The sequence below is a fragment of the Leopardus geoffroyi genome, chromosome C3 (assembly GCF_018350155.1).
Source record: "Leopardus geoffroyi isolate Oge1 chromosome C3, O.geoffroyi_Oge1_pat1.0, whole genome shotgun sequence".
Lineage (NCBI taxonomy): Eukaryota > Metazoa > Chordata > Mammalia > Carnivora > Felidae > Leopardus > Leopardus geoffroyi.
In genome coordinates this window covers 45051013-45075169 of record NC_059338.1, presented here as the reverse complement: position 1 = coordinate 45075169, position 24157 = coordinate 45051013, and the positions used below count along the sequence as shown (strand labels likewise).

General features: G+C 43.1%; 1 protein-coding gene across 4 annotated transcripts in view; it reads right to left on the bottom strand.

The window, feature by feature from the left end:
- The window catches only part of RGL1 (ral guanine nucleotide dissociation stimulator like 1), a 266263-nt gene that overhangs the window by 20278 nt on the left and 221828 nt on the right, over window positions 1-24157 (bottom strand). For all 4 annotated transcript variants that reach the window (XM_045452657.1, XM_045452658.1, XM_045452656.1 and 1 more), the window contains 9 exons: window positions 23542-23666; window positions 21921-22136; window positions 18083-18186; window positions 14558-14642; window positions 9318-9407; window positions 6848-6934; window positions 5313-5345; window positions 2953-3074; window positions 385-474 (listed from right to left, as the gene is read on the bottom strand). In XM_045452657.1, coding sequence (XP_045308613.1) covers window positions 385-474; window positions 2953-3074; window positions 5313-5345; window positions 6848-6934; window positions 9318-9407; window positions 14558-14642; window positions 18083-18186; window positions 21921-22136; window positions 23542-23666 — 952 coding nt within the window. The remainder of the gene's footprint in view (window positions 1-384; window positions 475-2952; window positions 3075-5312; window positions 5346-6847; window positions 6935-9317; window positions 9408-14557; window positions 14643-18082; window positions 18187-21920; window positions 22137-23541; window positions 23667-24157) is intronic.

Sequence of the window (24157 nt, the reverse complement as noted above, 5' to 3'; positions counted from 1 at the left end):
TCACGAGAGTCCTAAGCCACGATAAGGAGTCTGGGTGCTATCTTACGATAAAAGCAGAGGTTTTTAAGCAAGGAAGCGGTATAATCTGGTGTGTGTTTTATGCAAATACCAGACTATTGGGGGAGAATGGACTGTTGAGGCAAGGCTGGGGCCAGAAGCCAGTAAGGATGTTGTGGGAGTGGTCCAGGTAGGAGATGATGGTCGTCCATACCAGAGAGAACAGTGGAGAAGAAGGAATCGATTTAGAACAGGTACTGGGTTCACGACAGAAAGATTAACAGGTGAGTGAACTGCTCTTCACTTCCGCCCTGGCTCAGGGCTACGGTACTGAACATCCTGTCGCTTCTCCGATGAGACCCTCTGGGACCCGCGGGTGACACTCACAGGCTGAGCCTCTTCACCATGCTCTTCCGAGGCTTGGGAGAGGTGGCACTGGCGTCAGCAGCCGCTTCGATCTCGCAGGACAGGGCGTAGCTGGGGAAGAAGAAGGGAGCTTGTGAGGTCAGAGCCTGAGAACTGACGAAGCGACGGAAGTGCACACGGCCTGCCCGTTCTGTTTTAGAGAAAGTCTCTGACCGTTCAAGGTAAAGATACACACCATGTTGTTCCCCCACCAATCTCAGAGGGTGTGGACTTCATGGCCAAGTTTTAAAAATTTATATGTGTGCTTCCTCCCCTCACCCCCACCCTGGCCTATGGACCGAGGCTGTTTAGGGCCGCATGCCTCGGAGAGGGACTGTGTGCTCTGGCAGCATTGAAGGCTGACTCCACTGCTTCCTGATCATTCTCATCCCGCTACTAAGCCAGGGGGAGAATTACTTCTTGTCTGGTACCCTCCCCTCATCACTTCGTGTGTGTGTGTGTGTGCACGTGCTCAACTCTTTGTCTAAGAGAAATGAAAGAAGAGACTTTTGTAAACTATTTAATCTTTAACGAACAGAGGCAGTTATATTATTGGTAAAGATATGTTAAATATGGTTTTTAAGTGCTGAAACAGCCTAAATTAAAAACGCTCCAAATTCGGACATCTATATGCCAGGCAGATGTACGTAACTTCCATAAGCACAAGAGGAATTTATATACGACTTGAAATGTCTTTTATGAAAGCTTGTAGCTCTAAATAGATGTACTTGGTTCTGGGTAGGTGAGGAAGGGTCAGTGTGGTAAATAGTAGCTCAGTAAGTCGTTAATTATGTGTACTTTTTTTAAACCTAAGGATGCATCCAGGTATTTGCTCATATGCAGGTATTCGTCGATAAAGGAATTTTTCAAATATTAGCTTAAGCTCTAGAGGTGGTTATAAATCTGACAGAAAAAATAGGATATGTTTAGCAAGATTCTTCTAATCACCAAAAAGTCAATTATTACAATTAACAAAACGTTAATTGTTAGAGCTGATATTGTGGGCCTAGACTTTCCGATCCAGACCACCAGCCATGATATGTACGTCCCCTATGTGAGAAGGACGTACACATAGAGAGAAAATTAATTCATACAAACTGATCATCAGAGCAGAAATGTAAAGAGAGGCAGTGACTGCTTTATTTTCTACATGGCAAAGAAAAAAAATCTTCACCAACCAATGAGCACTGAATCATAGGTTTTAATGTAACAGGGATTACAAAGGACCTCAGAAATAATCTATCTTCCAAATGAGGGAACTGAGGCATACAGAGGTTATGTGATTTGCCCAACCATTATACAACCACCTGATGAGTCTAGGTTGGAGAGTCAAGAAGCCTGGAGTTTAAATCCAAACTCCACCACTGACTAGTTGAGTTATTCTCTGAATCTCAGTGTCCTCATTGGCCAAATACTTATTTTGCTTTCAGTTTCGCTCTCCCTGATGGTAAACTTTCAAGGATATCCCCCAGTCTACAGCAGGGGTCAGCAAATATTTTCTGTAAAGGACCAGATAGTAAGTGTTTTAGGCTTTGCGGGCTATACGGTCTCTCTCCCACCTAATTAGCTGCCTTGAAAGCATGAAAGCAACCATAAATAAGATGTCAATGAATGGGCTGTATTCCAATAAAACTTTATTTATGAATACTAAAACTTAGATGTCAAACAATTGTCCATGTTACAATCTTCCCCTTTTTTTGAACTATTTAAAAATGTAAAAACATGTGGTGTGCCAGATATGGCCTGTAGATTCCAATCTGCTAGACTACAGGGTGAAGACTAACACCCTTGCTGGGCCAACAGTCAAAGCACTGGAGTTAATGTCCTTTTCCATGCATATCAACCAAGACTTTGAAAACTGTCCCTTGTGTCCCAGCCAACAGAATTCTCACTGTTCTTCCAAATGCCAACCACGTCAGGCCACCAAGCCTTTGCTCATGTTCTTCCCTCTGTACAGAATTTTCTTTCCCACTTCTCCTGGTGAAATCTTACCTTTTCCTTCACAGCCTAGCCCAAATATTTACCCCTTTTCAATCATCTTCCCAACCTTCCCTCATCCTGAAGAAATGTTCCTGCCTCCAGATCCCGTAGCAGTTTAGTTACCCACCATATTTCAATTTTTCATGAATCTGTCTCTCCTTCCCAGTTGAAAGCTCCCTGGAAAGCCGGTACCAATGAACAAAAATGACAAACATGGTGACGGTGGTGGTGGTGACCTTCACTTTAACAATGCTTTTCCAAATATGATTTCACCTAATCCTCACAAACAAACATTTTATTGATGAGTATGCTGAAGATCAGGCAGAAAAAGTGACTTGTTCAAGGTTACAAAGATAAATAAATGGTGGAGCCAAGAATGTGAAAGCACATCTTCTGACGCCATCAGTTCAGCTTTTCCTGCTATACCATTACCCTTCGGAGACGGAGGATCTAGAATCTGGTAGCTGGTCAATAAATAGTTGCTGAATAAAGGGGCAAGTGAGGAACTGGATGTAGTATTCCTCTCGCCAACGCCTTAGCTCTATCCTGACAGGCAATACATGTACCTACCTTTCCTCCTCTGTTAGAAGCTGCTGTCTCTGGAACCACTGGATGAACTTTTGGTCTGGGGTCATACAATAGCTGTTGCAGGCAGACTGTAAGAGTTTTATTTGGGCAATCACTTCGAATTCCTACAGCAGACGGAACACCAAAAAGAAAGTAAATAAAAAGGCCAACCAAATAGTGTATACATCTTTCCAACATGAAAACACACCACATTAGGATAAACAATGGAGAAAAACATCGAGGAGAACTCTCAAGTACTGCCTTTCTTAGAAATAAAAGAATTGTGAATTTTAGGGGCGCCTGGGTGGCTCAGCTGGTTGAGCATCTGACTTTATTCAGCTCAGTTCATGACCTCACAGTTTGTGGATTCGAGCCCCGCAACGGTCTCTGTACTGACAGCTCAGAGCCTGGAGCCTGCTTCAGGTTCTGTGTCTCCCTCTCTCTCTCTGCCCCTCCACCATTCACACTCTTGTCTATCTCTCTAAAAAATAAACATAAAAAAATTAAAAAAGAATTGTTAATTTTAACTCTAAATCCCTGAAGTCTTTGTATGTTTATTTGTCAATCCTCCCTTCTCCTTGAAAAAGCAATTTATATGAATAAAACAAGCTAGCAGAGCAACCCAAACTAGTCATTACCTAAAGCCACAGTGGCTTCCTTTTTCTCTTTTATGTTTTCATTCTAGGGATAGAAAAGTTATTTTTTAAAGTTGTGTACTTTCAAAGTACATTTCAAATTTCCATGACTATGTCCTAAAAGATAAAGGCAAAAATGAACTTTATGTCAGGAGGCTCCTAGGTTCCCCTTCCCCATCTTCTTCAACCCTTACCCCTCAGTAAGTAAATAAGTTTGGGTAGAGCTGAAAAGCTAAACAGTCTAGGGCCTCATAAACTTGAATGTTTGGATTTCCCGAATCCTTGGGTTTTTACTACTCCAGTAAATCCTTTAACTAAATCTTTTAAAGCTCAGAAGAGAAGCAAGTATATAATTATGTCCGGTATTATTTATACTTCTTCCGATGTTTCAATAAAGATTTTTTTTAAGTCAACAAAGGGTATAAGCTTTAGCTTTAATACTCAAATTTTCCAAAGGTTTAACATGCTAGTCTTAAAAGGAAAGAGAGTACCATCCAGGGTTATTCCCAAGTTCAAGGACAAAGATGGGTAACTCTGGAGGGCAATAAGTAAATTTGTTTTATCATTCCAGGACATGACAGAAGAAATTCAACAATGAGCAGATTCTGTGGGCATCAACTTCCCATCCAATGACTTCAGCTCTTGGTCTCCATATCCTTAAGGAATATTTATCATCATGCTCTACTCTGCCAGGGACAGGAGACTTAAAGTTGCCTATGTTAGCGTATCTTGTTACCAGTGAGCTCAGCCTGGTTGGCTCCTGAAGTTTTGATTTTAACTCAATGTTATTTCCTCCTGGAAGTCTCTCTGGCTCCACAAGTTGGGGACAGATGCCCCTCCTACATATTCCTGTGATACCCTCTACTTCTCACAAGCCCTTATCTGCTGTATTATAACTTCCTTACTGTCTACCCTCCTCCTGGATTGTGAACTTTATGAGGGCAGGGGGCTCCGGGTTTTCTCTGCTGCAATCCCCAAACCTATCAGAGTGGTCCACCCATGTTAAGTATGCCAGCAATATTTGTGGAATGAATGAATGAATGAATGAGTAAAGAACAAGGCGTGCTGGGCGGGGGTGGGGGGCGGTGAAGGCATTATTTTGCTCACTCTCCTTTGAATCATTTACATATCTCTTCAAACATACTATTTTAACTCTAAAACCATAGTAAATTTTCAAAGCTCTGTTTTATCTTTTTCAGAGCAGTGCAAAACTATCCACTATTCTATCCACAGAAGCATTCAAGTTGACGTTGAACACCCCCTTCTCGTGTTGACAAGAAAGGAAAAGAATAACCATCCGCATGTAACAGTGAAGATCCTCTCCTTTCCTCCCTCAGACCAAGAGTTCACCATCTTTATTAACTCTTCTATGTCATTTACTCTTATGAAGGCCCTTCTCCTTCACAGGGTGAACCTGTTGTTGCCCAAGCTAATTAGAAACAATGAGATGGGCGGGGCAGCGGGTGGTAAGGAAAGAAATGTGGGTTCTGGAGCAGCGGGACAGGGCTTGTGTCCTGGGTCCACTACCAGGAGATTCTTGGTCAAGTTGAGGAAGATAAAACCTACTTCACAGCACTCTGGGGGAGTAATACATAGGAAGGCACAAGTCACAATGGTATATGCTAAATGCTTGATAGATGCTAATTGAAAACTCAAGTCTCCTCTTCTTTTTTTTTTTTATGCCCAGAGGAAGTAAAATGGAAAACTACAGCCAAGACCTCTACTTACCCTTCTCCTTTTCTCAAAGTTTATCAGCCCACCCTGAAAGAAATTAAATTAAAAAAATAGTGACAAACCAAGCTACTTTGAAACACAGCCCTACATTGTCCCATGTCTCATTAAAATATATCACAGGGATAATAAAGTCACAATTATTAATGACACTACAATTTTAGCTCCTATGTAGGAAAAGAAGCAGCATTTGCTTCAAGAAAAACATTCTTTTAATTATAATAGGACAGGATAGGCAGACAGCCTTCTTATAAAATGTCTGATACTGGGATGCCTGAGTGGCTGAGCTTCTGACTCTTGATTTAGGATCAGGTCATGATCCCAGGGTCGTGGGATCAAGCCCCATGTCCAGTTCGATGCTGAGCGTGGAGCCTGCTTAAAATTTTCTCTCTCTCTCTGCCCCTCTCCCCTGCCCACACATGTACGCTCTCTCTAAATATATATATATATATATATATATATACATATGTAATATAAATTAAAAAGAAAAAGTCTGAAATTAGCTAAAGTAGTAATGATAAGGAAGTTACAATTCAGAATCTAAATATATATGTAGAGCCAGTAAGGGCAAAAGCTTGAGTACATGTTCCATTACGCTTTATTTCTTGACCCAAAGCAACAAAAACAGACGGTCATTGACTCATACTGGAAACCAAATTGTCAATGGTTTATCAAAAGGGAAGTCCTTTCTACACAGCCTCACAAAAAACTTAAGTTTCAATTCTTCATCCTGCGGCTCCTGTTCTCAGTAGGCTGAATTTAACTTCTAGATCACTGGTCACTCCCCCAAAATTCCCCAATGCGAATGAGTGTTTCCTGAGATAAGCCGAGGCAGAGGACGGGAAGAGATAGAGCTCAGGAAATGCAAAATGAATGCACATGCCCACAACAGCACAAGGAACTCAGAAGTAGGTTTGTGCAAAACAACTGCCCCGCCTGCTAATTCTGATGGAGTAAAAGCAGGCTCATCTCATGAGACAACCAGGGAGGGGAGGTAAAGTTAGATACACGAGCAATCCTTAAATCTCATTTCAAATGTCAAATTTCTTCTCCACTTAGTATTTTATTACAGCTACTAACAAGTGGCTTAAATTTCACTTCTCTTCCCACTGAGAGAGAGAGAGAGAGAGAGAGAGAGAGAGAGCATGGCGCCTCGGGGCATCTGACTGCCTCCCTACCCCACCAAGTGGAATATAAAGACAGATCACCCTTCAGGCCCACGTGCCAAAGTCCTACTCAACATAAGGTCTTTCTCACACCCGCTCCTTCATGAGGCCTTGCTGTCACCCCCGCGTGTGGAACTGACGGTGGCCTGCTTTCTTCTCTCACTGCATTTCTGTTGGAAATCTTACTACTTCCACAGTCACTGCCTGCTTCGATGTAGAGCTCCCACTGAACTGTGGGCCACTTACTCTTCTTTGTATTCCTCGTGGCACCGAACACAGTGCCAGATACATGATGGGCCCTCAACAGACACCAGTTAAGTGAATTTCTCTCTTGGGTATCCGAGTCACCAGGTGCACACGACTCACCTCAATGTAGTCCTGAAGAGCAGTGTCAAGCATGGTGAGGTCGGTCAGGAAGGTGCCCAGGTAGGGCACAGTTCCCTGCATCACGCCCTGAAGAGCAAGCACAGCAAAATGGTCTTTGTCGTGACTGAAAAGTTGAAGGGTTTCAACAGCCTCCGCGCGGAAGCGAATGAGCCTATTGTTGGCCAAATGGGGCAAGTGACCATTCACGATGAAAGCGGCAGTCTCTGAATGGCCAGGTGGGCTTTGACGACATCTGGAGAAAAGTTACAGTCCATTCAAGACCTGACTTGGGGCCATTAGGGCTAACCTCCGTGAATGAAGTTTTTAAAACTTCTAAAAAAGACAGGCATTCTATCTCCCAATCTCTAACTTTCAAAGTTATGAAAACAAGCCTTACAGCCAGGAGATCATACAAGTACGTTTGAGGGTGTTCACGGAAGGATTCATACTGTGTGCACGCTATTCAAGGGATGCCTTTTCTCTTTCAGAGTGTGTGGATACTCCTGGTGGTTTGGAATGGCCTCACCATTGGTAGGAGTGGAACGCCATACACTGAAGGAGACTGGATGCCACAAGACGGTGGAGTGTCACTATTAAAATGATCTCTTGGGCTAGACTTTGTGGCTCACTTCCAAAGTACAGAGGTGGCACCGGGAAAACTAATAACTTCAAAGTGGAAAATCTGGCAAAATACTGCTTTAACCAAGTGACTAAGGCGAACATCACCCACGACACCACACGTCACACACTCCTTGATAGGATGTGATGAGAATGGCACTTTACCTCTGTGATAGTCCTCCCCCAAACCCATAACCTCAGCATACTCACTAGAAAACAGCACAGACACACTCTTACCGTGGGCCATCCTAAGGATAACAAGACAGTATTCCCTAAGACTGTCAAGGTCACGAGAAACTATCACAGAGCAGAGCAGACTGGGGAGACAGGACCGCTAAACGCGGTGTGGTTCCCTGGCCAGGCTCCCGGACCAGAAAGAGCATAGTAATGCAAAAGTGGTGAAGTCCGAACAGAGTCTGGATTTTAGTTCACAGTAGCATGCAGGTGTTAGTGCCTTAGTGTCGACAGATGTGCCACAGTGAGAGAGGGTGTTAACAATCGAGGAAACGGAGTGAGGGCTTCACAGAAACTCTATGTATTATCTGGAACTTTTCTGTAAACTCCATAATAAAAAGTTCACTTAAAAAAAAATTGTCCCTTGGAAATGAAGGTAGAATCACTGCGACGGCAGGTGTACACAGTATTGATGTCACCAAATTTCCTTTGATATCATGTCAATTCTCCCTAAGGCCACTGAGGCACTAACCATTCTGAAGAGAAAATAAAAAGGGGCTTGCAGGGACGCCTTCTCCTCACATCATTCAGGCACATATGGAAGTTCTGGAAGAAAACAATGTCTCAGCCAGGGCAAGACCAGGCTGCTCCATGTGAGGCTGGCTAGGAGATCATACAAGTATGTTCGAGAGTGTTCACAGAAGGATAAAACTCTAAATAGGAGTTCTTGGCCAGAACTTCCGGCAGAGGTTCACCTTGAGGACTCATTCTCAGAGGCACTTTTGTCCTTCCCTGTTATGAGCACAAGGTCTCAGCCTGAACTAAAATAATTTTTTTAATAGCTATTTTTAACTTATCTTTGGACAACCAAAAAAAAGTCTGAAATGCTGTGAAATGTTTTACCGGCTTTATGTTACAGAAGAGTCCTATCATTCAAACTCAACGTTTCTGATTTATGTCCAACCTTCCGAAGAGGAGAAAGGTTGTCAGTCTTTCATCTCCTCTCTCTGGTTTTCCCCCTTCCATGCTAAAAGAAGAGTTTTTAAGATAAGGCTAAAGATGGTAACTATCTCTCAGTCTTAAGGAGGAAGGTATGGTGCTCCTTTCAGTACTGAAAAACTAGGGAAAAAAAAAAGGTCTGGTTAGTCCTTGGGATTAGTATGGAAAGTGGAAAATGGAGAGGGTTTCGAACAAACGAAAAGATCTGCCAGTATGTGGACCAAGTCCTCCTGGGAGAAGACACTTTCCTCAGGTCCTGGGTCACCATGTGTCCAAAGTTGACTAGAGCAGGCATTCCTGTTGGGGAACTGAAGCCCAGGAGGTCCCAAGGCCAAGGTAGCAGTAGCTTCCAAGTGCAGAAGTGGATGGAGGAAGCCAGCAAGAGGGAAGGGAGCCTACCCGCGGCAGACTCTGCCTTACCTCTAGAAGAACAAACGCTCCAGAGAACGCTCAGATTTGTGACTCTCAGTGTTTATTTCCCACTGGGTCAGATGGGAGCGGGAGTGACAATGTCTCTGCTACAGACCTCCCAGGGTTGCTGAGAATACACAAAGTAGAGGACGGAGACCGTTCTTGAAAGCGGGGGCATCCTGTAGACGGGGTGCCAGGCAGGAGCCCCACCGCCCACATAGGGCTGCCTTCTGATGGACCCTCGGGGAAGACCGGGGGCCATACGTACCATGTCCTTCTGGAGCTGAAGCCTCCTCTGAGTCCGCTTCTGGTTTTCTTTCACACTGCTGTCCAGGTTTGCAAATTTTGAGGTTCCTTCCTACGACACAGAAGCACACACAGAGGAGAGTGATGGAGAAGGCCACTAGGAAGAAACACAGAGGCCTCTAGCTTCCGGTACAGAACCTCTGCACAGCCACCCGGTGCCACGCAAAATGAAGAGGCCTCCAGCAGGCTCTGGGATGAATTTATAGAAATGTTTGGCTGGCTTGTTGCAAGTGGTCTAATTGCAGTAAGGTCTGCTGGCCTCCGATTATCCTGTTTTCCCCCTGCTTTGTAAGAAGAACCCTGACTTTGGGGATAACATCAATGGTCAATAGAAGGCAGGCAAGTCCCAAAACGGGAGACCATTTTTACATATCCTGAATTTCACTCAGAGTAATCACATGTCCTGGAAATGAAGATCGCTTCCTCAGTACATTTTGTGATTTCTTGATCTGGGCCTGAAATACATGTGCCAGCATTCTGTGAAAGAAAAGGGATGATTTCTGTGGTATTTCTTAGCTAAAGGAAACTTTTGTACCGGAAGTTTTCTGAGGAAGTCCAGTATCATGGTGCGGCACTAATCTATGAAAGCCAGACCTTCACACATTTTTCCCCCATTTTTCTTGGCCAATCCATCCTCGCAAGTTGCTCCTCAGGTTTGGTACTCTTACAAGTCAATCCTTCCTCCTGGCGCCTGAGGGCGGACGGCTACCCTTTCTCTCCTCCTGTCTGTTGTTACAACAAACTCTTCCACAATAGTGACTAAACTCCAGTTTGCTGACTGAACACAGTGTTTTGGTTTTGTGGTTTCAAGGTCTTGTTAAGTTCTCATTTTCCAGGAACTGTATGAATGGGGGACAAATTTCACAATTCAGTTGGGCATAAGCTCTACAGTAGCTTTTCCTCGGTCAGTCTTCCTGGGGTTTATAATATCACCACAGCATGTGACCTTTCCCTGCCACATGCTGCAAACGCATCTTTTGCAGTGACTTGGCCTCTCCGATGTCAGCGAGGCACCAGTGGCCTCTATCATTCACCTGCCTTAACCTGGGTCCAGAACCTGCAGTGACTCATGATCTATTGCAATTCTCCCTATTACAAATAATAATGAGGAGCGGTATCATTTAACAAACACCTACTTAAGAGTTTTATCCTGGGGAATGAATGAAAGCGGCCTAAAATGTGCCATTTCCCATGCTAGGTGGTGGTGAGCCCCCCCCGTCTTCTGAAGAATTTGCTTGGAGTGAGAAATCATTTCTATCTGACTTGAAGGTAAGTGTCCCTTTCCTGTGTGAGTCCCTCTGGTTCCCTTCCAGTTTGTCAATTGTGTGCAGAAATTATTGAAGATATATCTAAAACTCTTAAGAAGGATTTCTGACAGGTTAAAAGGCTCCTGAGAGCCACAGAACAGCAGAGAGAGAAGGGAAGAGCGCTCAGGACAGGCTCCTTTCTGGGAGCAAGCCAATAAGCTTGCTCATTTCATGACCTCGCGTTTCTAGACAGTGAGATTCCACTCCCGGATGAGTAACTCAAGAGACCGACTGGTGCCAGCTCTCCCAGATGAGGCGCCAATTGAACACCTACTACTTGCACCTCAAACGGTGTCAGTTTTCTCCTTCTTTGCCCCAAATCCTTCGCTCCGCAGCTCTTACACCACCAATCCCTTGAAACTCCCTGGAACTTTTCACAGGTTTGCTGATGGCCTCACTCTGGCTCCTTAGGCTCCTCTGCCGGCCATGCTCAGGCTCTTAGTGCCTCCTCGTTCTGCCAAAGTCACCTTCTTGTTTTGCACTATATTCACGTCTTTGGAAATGCTACCCTTAATGACTGCCCATGTTGGGATGAATTCCAGATCTCTCTTTCTTTCTCCATCAACCTCCTTCTTCCTTCTTACATTCCCTCCCCCTCTGTTTGGTATCTGTCCTCCTCCACCTCTCTCTCTTTCCCCTTCCCCTCCCTCTCTAGTGAAAATTTCTCACCTGAGTCCCACCTTCTCTCTACCTCTATCTTTGACAGAGATCGGCTGCCCTCAGCCATCCTGTTCCTGGGCCTCAGAGGGGTCTCTTCTACCAGGCTGTTCCACAGGCACTGGATTCTTCTCAATCAGTATTGCTTACGTGGTAGCCCAGAAATTAATGGTAACTATCTGAAAGGGCCTTCACAGTCCTAACAGCCTCTGCTCCAACCCTGACTTCAGTATGTTTTGGAACTTCACTACATATCCATCTCTACCACAGCCAAATTTCTAGGCCTTTTTCGCAGTTGTTTATATCAGTTCAACGAGGGAGAGTTCTCACCAAGATTCCCAAGATCCAGGATGATTTGGTGGCATTCTGCTTTCCTACTGCTTTAAAATTCACAGACTCTACAATTTATCTGCTCAGAGTTATCGAAGTTCCAGAAATCATAAGGTGGTAACAGGTTTAAGGTAATTTTTGAGGGGTGCCTGGGTGACTCAGTCAATTAAGCAACCAACTCTTGATTTCGGCTCAGGTCATGGTCTCACGGTTCATGAGTTCAAGCCCCGCATCGAGCCACACATCGGGCTCTGTGCTGACAGTGCAGGTCCTGCTTGGGATTCTCTCTCCCCGCCCCCCACCCTCTCTGCCTCTTCCCTATTCACACTCTCTCTCTTAAAATAAATAAATAAACTTAAAAAACAGATAATCTTTGAGAAAAATAAAAACACTTTTTCCAACAATTACAATGAAAACCTTAGCTTTTTGCTAATTATTATGATACCTCAGCCATAACAGCACAGAGGTGGACCATGACGTCCACCCAGAAGCAGAAGAGAAGACAGGTCTTTAAGACTAGGATTACCCAACTGTAAATCATATTAGAAACAGAGGCTAGCAGTTTTTCTCAGTGGTTCTTTTGAGAACCCAAGTACCTTGATTTCATTTTTTTTTAACAACTGTGCTGAGAATTAACACTCAGAATTATAGACTTCATATGAAGAATGATCAACAAAGGTGACTGGAAAAGGACCTACATACACATATGGCCTGGCCAGAACATTACACTATCGTTAATGATAATGCACAGACCACATGAATTCATAGCCAAGTTTTTCATTTCCTTGGGATCTGAGCCATGTATAAGAAATTTAACTAAGAGCACTAGGGTAAAGTTCTACATTTAAGAAAAGTTTACAGGACCTTTAATGTCTACACATAGCTTTGCTTCTAAGGTTTCAGCCAGAAGACTGCCACTAGGCAATCAGCTGCACAGCGTTCAATTTATCTACATTGGAAGGATGACTCAGAGCTATTGGGATTTGAATATGTGGCTCCAGTTAGTCTAGCTGTGTATTACTGACAGGGAGACCACTAAGCCATCTCCTTCCAGCCAGATGAGTTTCCATCTAAAGTCTGCAAATCCAGGGGGATGTGAAGCAGGGAGTAACACGATCTCAGCAAGCACTGTTTAGTGTGCAGTTAGTCAGGTAGGCCAAATCCAGAGTCAGCATCAGCAGAAACTGCCTTGCTCATATCACCTACTCCAAGAAGGGCTAAGAGTGGGCGGGTTCTTAAAGTCATGTGACTCATAAGGCCCACCAATTCATGCAGGTGAATGTAGTTTCTGAACACTTGCGGCATGCCAGTCGCTGTGTTAGGCATTAGGGATGTAACAGTGAAAAAACAAACCCAGTCCCTGCCTGCAAGAGGCTTTCAGACTGGCAGGGAGACAGTCTGAGTACCCAGCAGAGTCCACAGTGAGACCTGAAGGAGGAGTAGCACTTAGAAGGACAACAGTCAGGAAGACCATAACAGACGCCCTTATAGGAATGACTAATGTTAACAGTCATCAACTGGATGCCTCTTCTCGGCAACCCCACCTCCGCTAGACTTGCATCCCTACTCCACGTGTCTGCTCTAAGCTTGCACATGTAGCATGTACTTCATTCGTGTTCATTTGTTAGGCATACTTTGGCTTCATATTGTGCACAGAGCATGCCAAATACTAAAAACACATTTGCATAGTGCTTTCAAATATTTTCTCTTAGTGAATCTTCAAAACAATTCTATGATGTCAGTGGACTAAATACTCTTATTGTCTCCAATTTACAGAAAAAGAGACCAAGGACAAGGATCATATCCTCTAATTGCCCAGTTCACAGCTTCCCCCTATGGTAATGCATGTTATACGATTTTATAATTGTCTACTTCTCTGCCTCCACCATGAGACTGTAATCTCTTTAAGATCAGAGACTGCCTTCAATGTGATGCCTAGTATATAATGAATGTTCAATTAACAGTTGTTCAATGACTAATTTATCTTCTCTGTGAAGTTTTCTCTGATCTACCCTATCCCCTACTCCTAAGTGGTAGGAATTTACAGTTTTATGGCTAAGTGATAAAAACACAGGTTTTAGAGTCTCACTAGACAGGGTTCACATTCTAGCTCTACCACCTACCAGGTGTGTGATTTAAGAGGTATTATTTACCTCTCTGAGTCTTGGCTATCTGCAAAACAAGGATGATACAATCTACTGTAGATTTTTATCCACAGTAAATTTCTAGAAAGGCTGTGAAGATAGGATCTGGCCTATGTTCCCTTCTGATGATCCTTCACAACCTGTTATTTGTACCTTTACTTGACTGTTCTTGTTTAGTGCCAACATCCACCACCCAGAGGATGAATTCTTGAAAACAGGGTCTGTGTTGGTCACCTTCATATTCCTAGAGGCTGCTCCAATGTTTTACGAATATTGGACACTCAACAAATGTCTGGAGAAATAAAATAAACCAAGCTACACTTTTACCTGCCTGCAGTTGAGAAGTCAGCACTCACTTGGCATTCAATAAATACTGCTGACAGACTGTGCAATTTAGTCCAGATAAAGGATGTGGAATTGCAGGCTTGGTCTCTGTCATTCTAGAAGATGTTTTTCTGAGAAGGGACACTCCAGGGCCTCTCACCCACCTATCTGCAGAGCAGCTCGAATAGATACACACTGGAGCACAAGTTTCACAATCTGGTTGTGTAACCGGGAAGCCAAGGACTGGACTTTCAGTTTTCTCAGCCCCAAGCTCCCTAGATTGGGCACAAAAAAAAAAACCCACAAAATTTCTGCCTTCTAGTCCCTTCAGGCTTTCTCCTGGGACTGTAGGAATGTAAGGAGCCCTCAAGCCACTCCCGCCTTGAAGGGATTCCAGAGCTGGAGACAATGTGACCCAGCACCCCCACCTAGAGACCCACCTTCATTAGGAGTTCCCGGCTGGTCAAATGGTTGTTATGGTCAGAGAAGATATCTGAAAGCTCTTCAAACATCAGCATCCGGTCCCTGTGAGAGGGGTTAAGAAAATATTCACAAATAGTCAGTGAAAGTCCCACACCTTGGGCCCTGCTGCTCTCAGTTACCTATGGCTCCAGAGGGATCACACTGATCTCAGGATCAGTGAGGGATGTGAGCGCAGATGAAGCCAATGGCTTTGTTCATGCAGGGTGTTTTGTTTTTTTTTTTAAGGTAGACATGGTCACCTATGTGAAGAAACGGATTTTTCTAACCATGTACGTTATAATCATAAAAAAGGATCGTTAAATTGGGGTATCAAGTTGTTCCACTGGGACATGTTCTTAAAAAAAAAAAAAATCTCGGGCACCTGGGTGGCTCAGTCAGTTAAGTATCTGGCTCTTGATTTCAGCTCAGGTCATGATTTCAAGGTTGGTGAGCTCGAGCCCCGCACTGCACTCTGTGCTGACAGCACAGAGCCTGCTTGGGATTCTCTCCCTCCAATTCTCTCTCCTTTCAAAATAAATAAATAAACTTAAAAAACAATTTTTAAAAAAAATTTTATCTCAGAATACACACAGAGCCCCGCAGGACCTGAGAAATCATGTTGGCCAAGGTCAGGGACTTGTCCACGTTGCCAATGCTAAGTGTTGAGACTAAATTTCCTGAATCACAGCCTGGTGCTCTCATCTCAGAGTCATAACAGATGGAAGCAGAACAGGCTGTGGTCAGGGAAGTGGGTTCAAATCCCCGCTCTGCCACTCACTCCCCAAGTGATTGTAGGCAATTCGCTTAACGTGCTTAGGCTTCCACTTTCTTACCTATACAATGAAAATTCTAGGAATCCCTCTGAAAGACTGCTGTGAAGTCAGCAGGATCACATATGCAAAGTGTCTACTCTGCCTCTGCCTCTGCTAGTCTACTACATGTCCACGGGCCTCATGCTTTACTCTGCACCTCTCCAGGGTTAGTAAGTGGAGGGCTCTGAAGGCAAAGAATTAACGGGGCAATATCACTCAATATGTAGCATTTCATTATCATGAGAAAGCCACCATTAACTTATTTGTTTTACAATGAGTGTAATATCACTGTTATAATAAAGAAAACCAGTAAAGCTATTTACATTTTGGAAAAAATAATTAAGAAATTAATTACACGTGGGCCTACATAAACAGAAATAAACAGACGTCTTTTCTGTCCGCTGAAAGTTATTGGCATAAAGGATTATAGGGAAAGTGATAACCAAATAAGGTATCTTAACCCTGTCCCTTGAATTTAGCAATGAAAGACATGGAAAGCTGGTATGAAAGTGTCTTCTCTAGAAACTGTGCCACTTCTGTAGCATCCCCACTAAAACATGAACCAACCAAGAAACAAACCAGACACCCACCCAACCAAGCCAGAATGTGGCTTTGAGGTTTCTTTTGTGGTGAAATAGTTTACAAAGCCAACTGAAAGAATGAACCTTCTCATATGGTAACCAAGAGATTCAGCTCCAGCTCCACTAACTTTTTTACTTGTGTTTTAGCCTCAAATTTGCTGTGCAGGAACTTTTGGCTAAGTGACTTTCCACAGCGTGCTATTTATCAACTACCACAGAAAGATAGGATCACCTTTCATTGCAATCACAAAAGACTGCAACCAGGCACAGGTGGTATTTTAGCACCTGACCGTCCCTTTGGTTTTGTTTTTGACACCACAGTAAGGGAACGGTGATGAGGGCAAGGAGAGGGCTCTGGGGCTATTGAACATGAGGACTCTGCATGCATCTGATTTTCCCATTGTATTTTACGAACGCCTGTCATCTAATGACTTTATAATGCCCATATCTTTCATAAGATTTATATGCAAAGGAAAACCAATTAACTAATCTTTCACCTACAGAGTCAGCTTGACTATTCGAAGTAATGCAGAAGAGAAAGAACCAAGAAATAAGTGGTAATCAAAAACATTGCATTGGACTTTGAAAAGCCTATCTGCCAGGTTTTCTTCTGGTAGATAACAGTATTATAAACAGAGAAGGAGCTCTGGAGTCTCCAAGTGGCTGTGGCTTCTACGGCTCTGTAACACCAGGCATTACAACCACCCACTTCAATTTTTTCTGCTGGCTCATCAAAGATTTATTTCATAAGTAATTTGACTTCCCCCAAGTAGACTCTCCTCTGAGAATATGAGCCCACTGGTATGCACACATTTTTCAGCAAAAATTTATGAAATTCTGGTTTACCTATCTGGGTTTCTTGCAAGTTTGGATAGTGTCAGTCCCTTAGGGCTTAATCAGCTCTGAGTGAACTCATGAAACCGAGTACCTAGACTTTCCACTCTTAAGCACCAAACCCACCAATTCCACAGGGGCAGGCCTGCCTGGGAAACCAGCTGGCCCCTCTCTTGGCTGCAACCGACCATACTACATACAGTATAGACTGTAAACAGTTTACACATTCTTTCCTGATATGCCTGCCTTCTTGATTAGTTCAAACCTAGGTAGACCTGTTGAATGTAATTGGCCTCGTTTGTAGCCATAACAGATTCCCCAGCTTCTAAAGCTGTGTCGATAGGGAACCAGAGCTGCCTCCTCCTTCACCTTTCCCTCCTTTGCAAAAAGTTCTCTGGTCTCCAGGGGAAGCTCTGGAAATAGGGGAATGAAGATGGTGAAACAATAAGGACATTATATCGTTCATTGTCCCAAAGGTTACACCAAGAAATATGAAGAAAAACAATATAAAACGTGGCCAGTTAATAATGTTAATCAGGTCCCTAGGCAGGAACATTTAGGGATGTTTAATATCACTAAGATAGCGTTTAACTCGGGGCGCCTGGGTGGCTCAGTCGGTTAAGCATCCGACTTCGGCTCAGGTCATGATCTCGCGGTCCGTGAGTTTGAGCCCCGCGTCAGGCTCTGTGCTGACAGCTCAGAGCCTGGAGCCTGTTTCAGATTCTGTGTCTCCCTCTCTCTCTGACCCTCCCCCATTCATGCTGTCTCTCCCTGTCTCAAAAATAAATAAACGTTAAAAAAAATTAAAAACAAAAAACAAAAAAGATAGCGTTTAACATGCTGAAACAGAAGTTAAGTAGATTCTGGCTAAACAGCAAGAGCTAGCGTCCTATCTACACACATGCTCCCTCACATCTTGGAACAGCTTAGGGCTTTGGAGCATGGCTGAGAAATAACCAGAAGGAATGGCCGCACTGCTGTAACTTCATCACTCCACACCCTTCCCCCTCAGACTCTAGATGACAAGCACATCCTTCAAATCATCCCAAAGCCAATACTCTTGATGTTGGTGCACTTCGCAGATGAGTCTGACTTCTCTGCCTAAAAACTCATTAATGATTATGTGTCAAGTGCACCCTGCCTGGGACACGCAGAGGCTTTCAAATACGTTTCTCTAGTTACAGAATATGGGCTTTGAAGGCAAGGACCCATACCATTTATACAGTGACTAAGTCACCCCAGCCAAAGAAAGCAGAGTGGACACTTGGGAACTTACTTTGGGACGACGGCCCAGGTCTTTTTTAACCTATAGATGGAATTGGACTGCAGTGCCGAAATGATGGCCCTCAAGGAAGAAAAATTCTTCAGGATTCTACATTCCTGTATGGAGGGTGATTAAAACATAAAAGGCATTTTAAATATCAATAATACTGCGAGTTGGTGGTTTCCTGTTTTAGAGGTATCACAGCTGCTATGAATTCTTACCACTAAATAGGCAGCTGTATAAATACTCAACATCAAAAAGCAGCTCCTTACTCCCACCCCAGTCACCGAAACACTTTATAGGTTTTGGCACTGTATGCTTGTTTTTCTCCCTTTAATATATTTTTTGCGTTGTTGTTATAGTTTTATGGTTTCCAGCTTTCCTCGTAAAAACACGAACGGAGGTGAGTCTGCAAGGCTATGCTAGGGAAAGCAAACTTTCTTCTGCTGAAAGCACACAGATGCCCTAAAAACACACATGAAAGGTCACTATATCCTTTAGACCCACAGTGTGAGCCGGGCAGCGGCCACCGGGAGGTCAGATGGTATCGAACATCTCATGACCAACCCTTGCCCAGAGAGGTGTATATAACTTGGCAATAAACATTCACCACAAGTTGAACTTTGGCTTTCATGCTCTTAGCCAAGAGGGAATATTTTCATACACACGCATTTCGTTTCAAATTGGCTTGTGCCACACTCATAAACATTCAGAAACACCTTGGTACTTCGCTGTTTCCAAAATAAGCCGGAGCTTTTAAAATGAAATCCATTTTGGCAGCATTTTAGAACAAAATCAAGGAGGACAGGAAATAGTCTGGATGTCGTTTTCTGGGTAAAGAGAAAGGCTCTCTGATCCTGAAACTTAAGCTACCGCACGGAGTGGATAGCCTCGGCAGCCAGTGACCCTGGAGTCAAAGTCCTGCCGCATGAATGGCGGGGACAGCAAAACAGTGAGGGAGGGAGAGAGTCCCATTCTTGGCACCATGGGGAGAGTGGATTATGTCTTATGTCAAAGGAGATGTTTCATATGCAGGCATTTGGGAGTGGAGTCTATCCACTGTTTACAATTGAGTACACCGTGTGGGCACGGGGTTGGCTTTGTGCAGAACATCTGAAGCAAGAAATTCCAAAATGGTTGGGCAGAACTGCACGTTGCTTAGAAGGTCAATTCATGAAGTAATGCTAATCCCGAATAGGAAGGAAAAACAGCATTCTCTAACTTAGCTTGTCAAAATCCGGCTACTTAAAACTATGCCCAACAAACAAACCTCCAAACATTATTTCCTTAGTATATAGGCCAAAGTATTTTACAAAAGTCATGCCCACTCTTTTTAAATGTCTCAATGCCTTCCCCTTATTTGAAAAGAAAGAAAGAGAAAGAGAGAGAGAGAGAGAGAGAGAGAGCACTTTGAATTACAGTCAGTCTGGAAACCCAAACCCATGAGAGCATGGTTCAACAAAGGTTCAGAATCCAAAAGTCATGCTCCAAAAATCAAGAAACTTGCAATAAATAAAGGAACTCAGGCACAGATATTTCATGCAAATTGTAATAAACATATGGAACACATTATTCAGAAAGAGGCTTAAGCTAAGGGTTTTAAAGGAGTACAAAAGACATTTGGCCCCGTTTCTAGAAAGGGAGGTATCTTCCAGGAGACGTGGTGCAAAAGTAAAAAGAAAACACAGCAGCAAGGCCAGCCCAAGAAAATATAATCACATCAGGTCACAAATATTTTCTGTGTGTAAAATTATTATCGTTTTTTCAAATATCCTCAAGATAGAAACTGAGTATGATTAATGCAAGAAAAGTAAAATAAATCTTGGCAGGAAACCACCTATGAGTTTCATTATTTTATTAAATTACTCCACACAATTTCAAGGGACACAACGTGCTCAATATTAGGAAACTACACGACCAAGAACAAAGACCCCTGGCTTTTAAATATGTGCTATGGGATTTGGAATATACCTCAAATTGTTCAACTTGCATTTCTTATTAACACATATGTGAACAATTTGTATTTAATTTGGACCAAAAGTCATTGTTTGAGCCACACTGTCATACACACAGTGGCTATATTCTTGCCATAGACTTTCTAAGTAGTTGAATGGATTAAAAGATATGGCATTTATGGCCAAAACAAAAATTTTTTCTTCTCATTCTGAGAAGGCAGAAATTCCATGCTTTATTCCACTCTATCAGAAATTCTTTTTATAGCTCTTGAGAAATTAGCTCAATTCAGAATAGGAGAAATCTAAGTTGTAAGACACTGTTCTCTTACTTTTTTCATATACGAAAAAGTCTGTGGTAACCGAGCACCTAAAAATTCAAAATAAGGCAAATCCTCTAGCACAATTGTGGCCCTGCTCTTTGATCAAAGACAACAAAGAGAATGTAAAATACAAAGAGAGAGAGAGAGAGAGAGAGAGTGGGTGTGAAAATGTAAGCATTATGCCCTAAACAGGAGGGCTTAATGAAAAAAGTATATTAGGATAGAAAGCAAAATGGGTTTTGGTTGAGGGTTGACTCACATAACCCAGAACATGGACTAATAAGATATTTACATAATAATTATTTTTCAAAGTTGTGGTTAATTACATAGCTTTTGCTGATGTAATTTCTTCTGTCTAGGAAAAAAAAAAAATCTAACTCAATCTTCAAATACCAAAAATTCTATCTAGTATTAAAGCTAAGTCCAAAAGTCATGCTATCCATGAAGCCCTCCTCAATCCCCCCAGAAGTGGTTTCTCCCTCCACCACTGCAGCTTATCTCGGAGGGCCCCGCTCCTCTTCTGCCTCAGCTGAGATCCTCCCAGTATATCTCAGAGTATCTTGGCTTCCTTGTGTGACTACAGGCTCCTGTAAGATTACATTAATTGTGCCTATCCTCACAATGTCCCCAAATTACATAATATTGTAGCTTATGTGCATTTAGGAGCGCATGAAATGTCTGGTGACCAACTGACTGAATACTGTTCACGTTTCCACAGTCATGAAGATACTGATAAGCGAAAGTCATGCAGTATGTAAGCAGCTGACCCAGAGCCCAGACTGACACTCAGCAGAATGTAATTCAGACCTAGGAATAAACTCTGCCCTTCTACCTTCAGATAGAAGGTCCTCAGAAAAGCCCCAGATTAATGTGAAATCTGGGCACCTCAGTCCTGCAGGGAAGAGATTCAGGGTTCTGAGAAGGTACTGGCTCTTCAAGTCTGCAGAAGACATAATGCTTCCGGGTGCTGGAAGGGTGCCTAGGTAGGTGATCATTCTGCGGTGAAGAGTAATCAGTTTGGCACTTAGACCATCAAGTTGTATTTACTGAACACGAGGCAGAACTGACACTCAGTTGGTGACTATAAGGGGAAAAGCAGGCATATGTCACCCTGGAGATGCAGCAGTGTGCAGGCCCATGAGCTGAAAGAAGTGAGCAAGGGACCGATTTTCTTTAAAGAGGAAAAATAGGAGCACCTGGGTGGCTTAGTGGGTTAAGTGTCCGGCTTCGGCTCAGGTCATGATCTCACGGTTCGTGGGTTCGAGCCCCGCCTAGGAGCCTGCTTCAGATTCTGCGTCTCCTCTCTCTCTGCCCCTCCCCCCCCTCGCATGCTGCCTCTCAAACATAAATAAGTATTTTAAAAATTTTTTAAAAATAAAGAGGAAAAATAAGCTCCTATTTAAGAAAGACCATTTTTTCTTACTTTGGAAGAATAACAGCAACAAAAACCCAGGGGGTCCTCACATATGTTGTTTGATTGCCTTTCAGCCAAATGGATAGACCCATTTAAACGGAGAGAAGGAATCGTCTCCAGTATCTACTAAATACAAAGAATATTTTTAAAACGATAATTACATGAGCAATGTTAATCCACTTCTCGATGACTTTGGCTCTCTGTTGAGTTTTGAGTTCTCTGCCCCCCAGGATGGTGCTGACAACACATTTGGTGAGGGTGTTAAACTGAGAGATGGTAGCACGGATGGTAGGAGCCAAATGTTTGTTTTCCTTCTTATCCCTCTGAGACCAAATGCAGCCCAGGCAGTGGTGAGGCACTACTTTCTTGAAGAGTTGCTAGAACAGAAGAGAGGCTGAGTTTAAGGACAACACAGACATTTCATATGGGAAAGCACATAGTCTGGGTCATCTGTGAATTGGTATTTTGTAAACGGACAAATAACCCTTTTCTACTTGACTTGCCTCGTGGTGTCTATTTCAATGGACAAAAGTAAATAATTAATATGTTAACTGGTCAGAAAAGCCCACATGTTCTTTCTCAATCTGCTCAACTGAACAAACAGAACACAACGGCCAAAAGAAAATTCAAGGGACCGACAACATTTTGACTTTCCTGTCTTGAAGGATAGGTAAAAATCTATACTTCTAATAAAAAAAAAGTGGTTGAGGTGGTTTTGACCTCAAAATCACATACACAGTACGTTCTAGGTGCTCACGATCGTGAATTGTGTATAATGCATAGGGATGCCCAGTGACCACCTGACAAGTGATCCAAAGTACAGTGCATGCGATGCTGTCATCAATGTCACTATTTCACATGATGTTTTAAATAAAGAAACTAAGCATATAAAAGGAAAAACTATCCAACATCACACAGTAAAATAAAGACAGAGGAACATAAAGTCTGGTTTCCAGGTCTTTGCCTAAAAGTCATAGCCAATGAAGTTTCCGGTCTTTCTTTTACGCTATCAACCGTGGAACAAAAACAAAGCCAAATTAGTCAACTAAACGGGATTCGCATCTGTATGGCAATTCAAGGCAAGACACGTAAGGGTTCATATAAAAGAGAGAACACAGGGATTTACTTTACGTAGACTATCTGATTTGCTTCTGATACTCTATTTGCATGCTCACTAGATGGAAACTCTGTCACTTTACTTGCTGCTTTCTTCAAAGTAGTAAGTATACGAGAGTTTAAACCGTCACGATAATTTATAATAGTCTATTTACCAGCTGACACTGAGCTAGGACATGTGACTGATGAGATCAAATATGTACGGCTAACAAACTTCGGGAAAGTACAGGAGACACACATGGAAATGAACTGCCAGATACAGTCACATTTGGATTCAGTGAACTTATTTTATCCTAATTTATACTTTGACCGCTTCACAATCCTCCAAATAAACAGTTCAGATCTTGAAATATTTATGAGTCTAGAGGGAGAGAATACCCACGGAACAGGACAGATTTTGTTTCCTGAGAGTTAGAATTCTTACTTCCATGTATCGAGTGCCAAGTAAAAAGCACCTTCACCCGGCTTTGCAAGAAGAGCTTAAGCCTGAATTATTCAGATGATTGATTCAAGTCCCATCTTCACTCCGCATTTACAGGCATAGCCTCTCCTGGGGATTCGAAAAGACTTAAATCACATTACCCCACTGCCCTCCCCAGCCCACCAGTACTGTCATTCCCCACATTTTAAGTAGCAGCACATCGGAAGCACAAAGAGAAGACCTACGGCGTCCATGTAGGTCAGCTGCTCTGCCACAAGGTCTTCTGGGAAGCACGTGAATTCTGCGGGCCCTCCACCTTCCGGTTCCTCTTCCTCTTCCAGGCTGAAGAAGATGGTGTTGGGAAACCCATCTGTTCACAGGTGGAAAAAAAAAGTCAGTCACCTGGTGCCACTGTTTATGACCTTGTTAGTAGAGTCAAACGGAACTTCTTTCATTAAGAAAGAAGAGGGCTAATCCTTCGGAAAACCCACAGGGAGAAAATAGTAAGCACAATTAATCTGAGTGAAATGGAGGTCTTCTTAATCTGTTCTTAGATTCTTTATTAAGTTCAGAAGCCTCATGTTACCCCTTTGTTAAACCACTGATAGCTAGGCCAGGGACACAGCCAGGTCAAGCAAAGTCTAGAGAAGCAAAGTTGGGCTACATTCTGGGGGTTTCCCTCATCTTGGCTCCCTCATACCCTCTGCTCAGTTTAAGGACCAATCAAACTGCTTTTTAAGCCCCAACTATGCAATTCTTAATCACTGGCCATTTATAACCAGAAGCCTGGAAGGAGTGGGCATGAAAGCAGGCCAGGCATCAGGTAGGAGAATGGGACATATGGTGTCAGAAATGCTGATG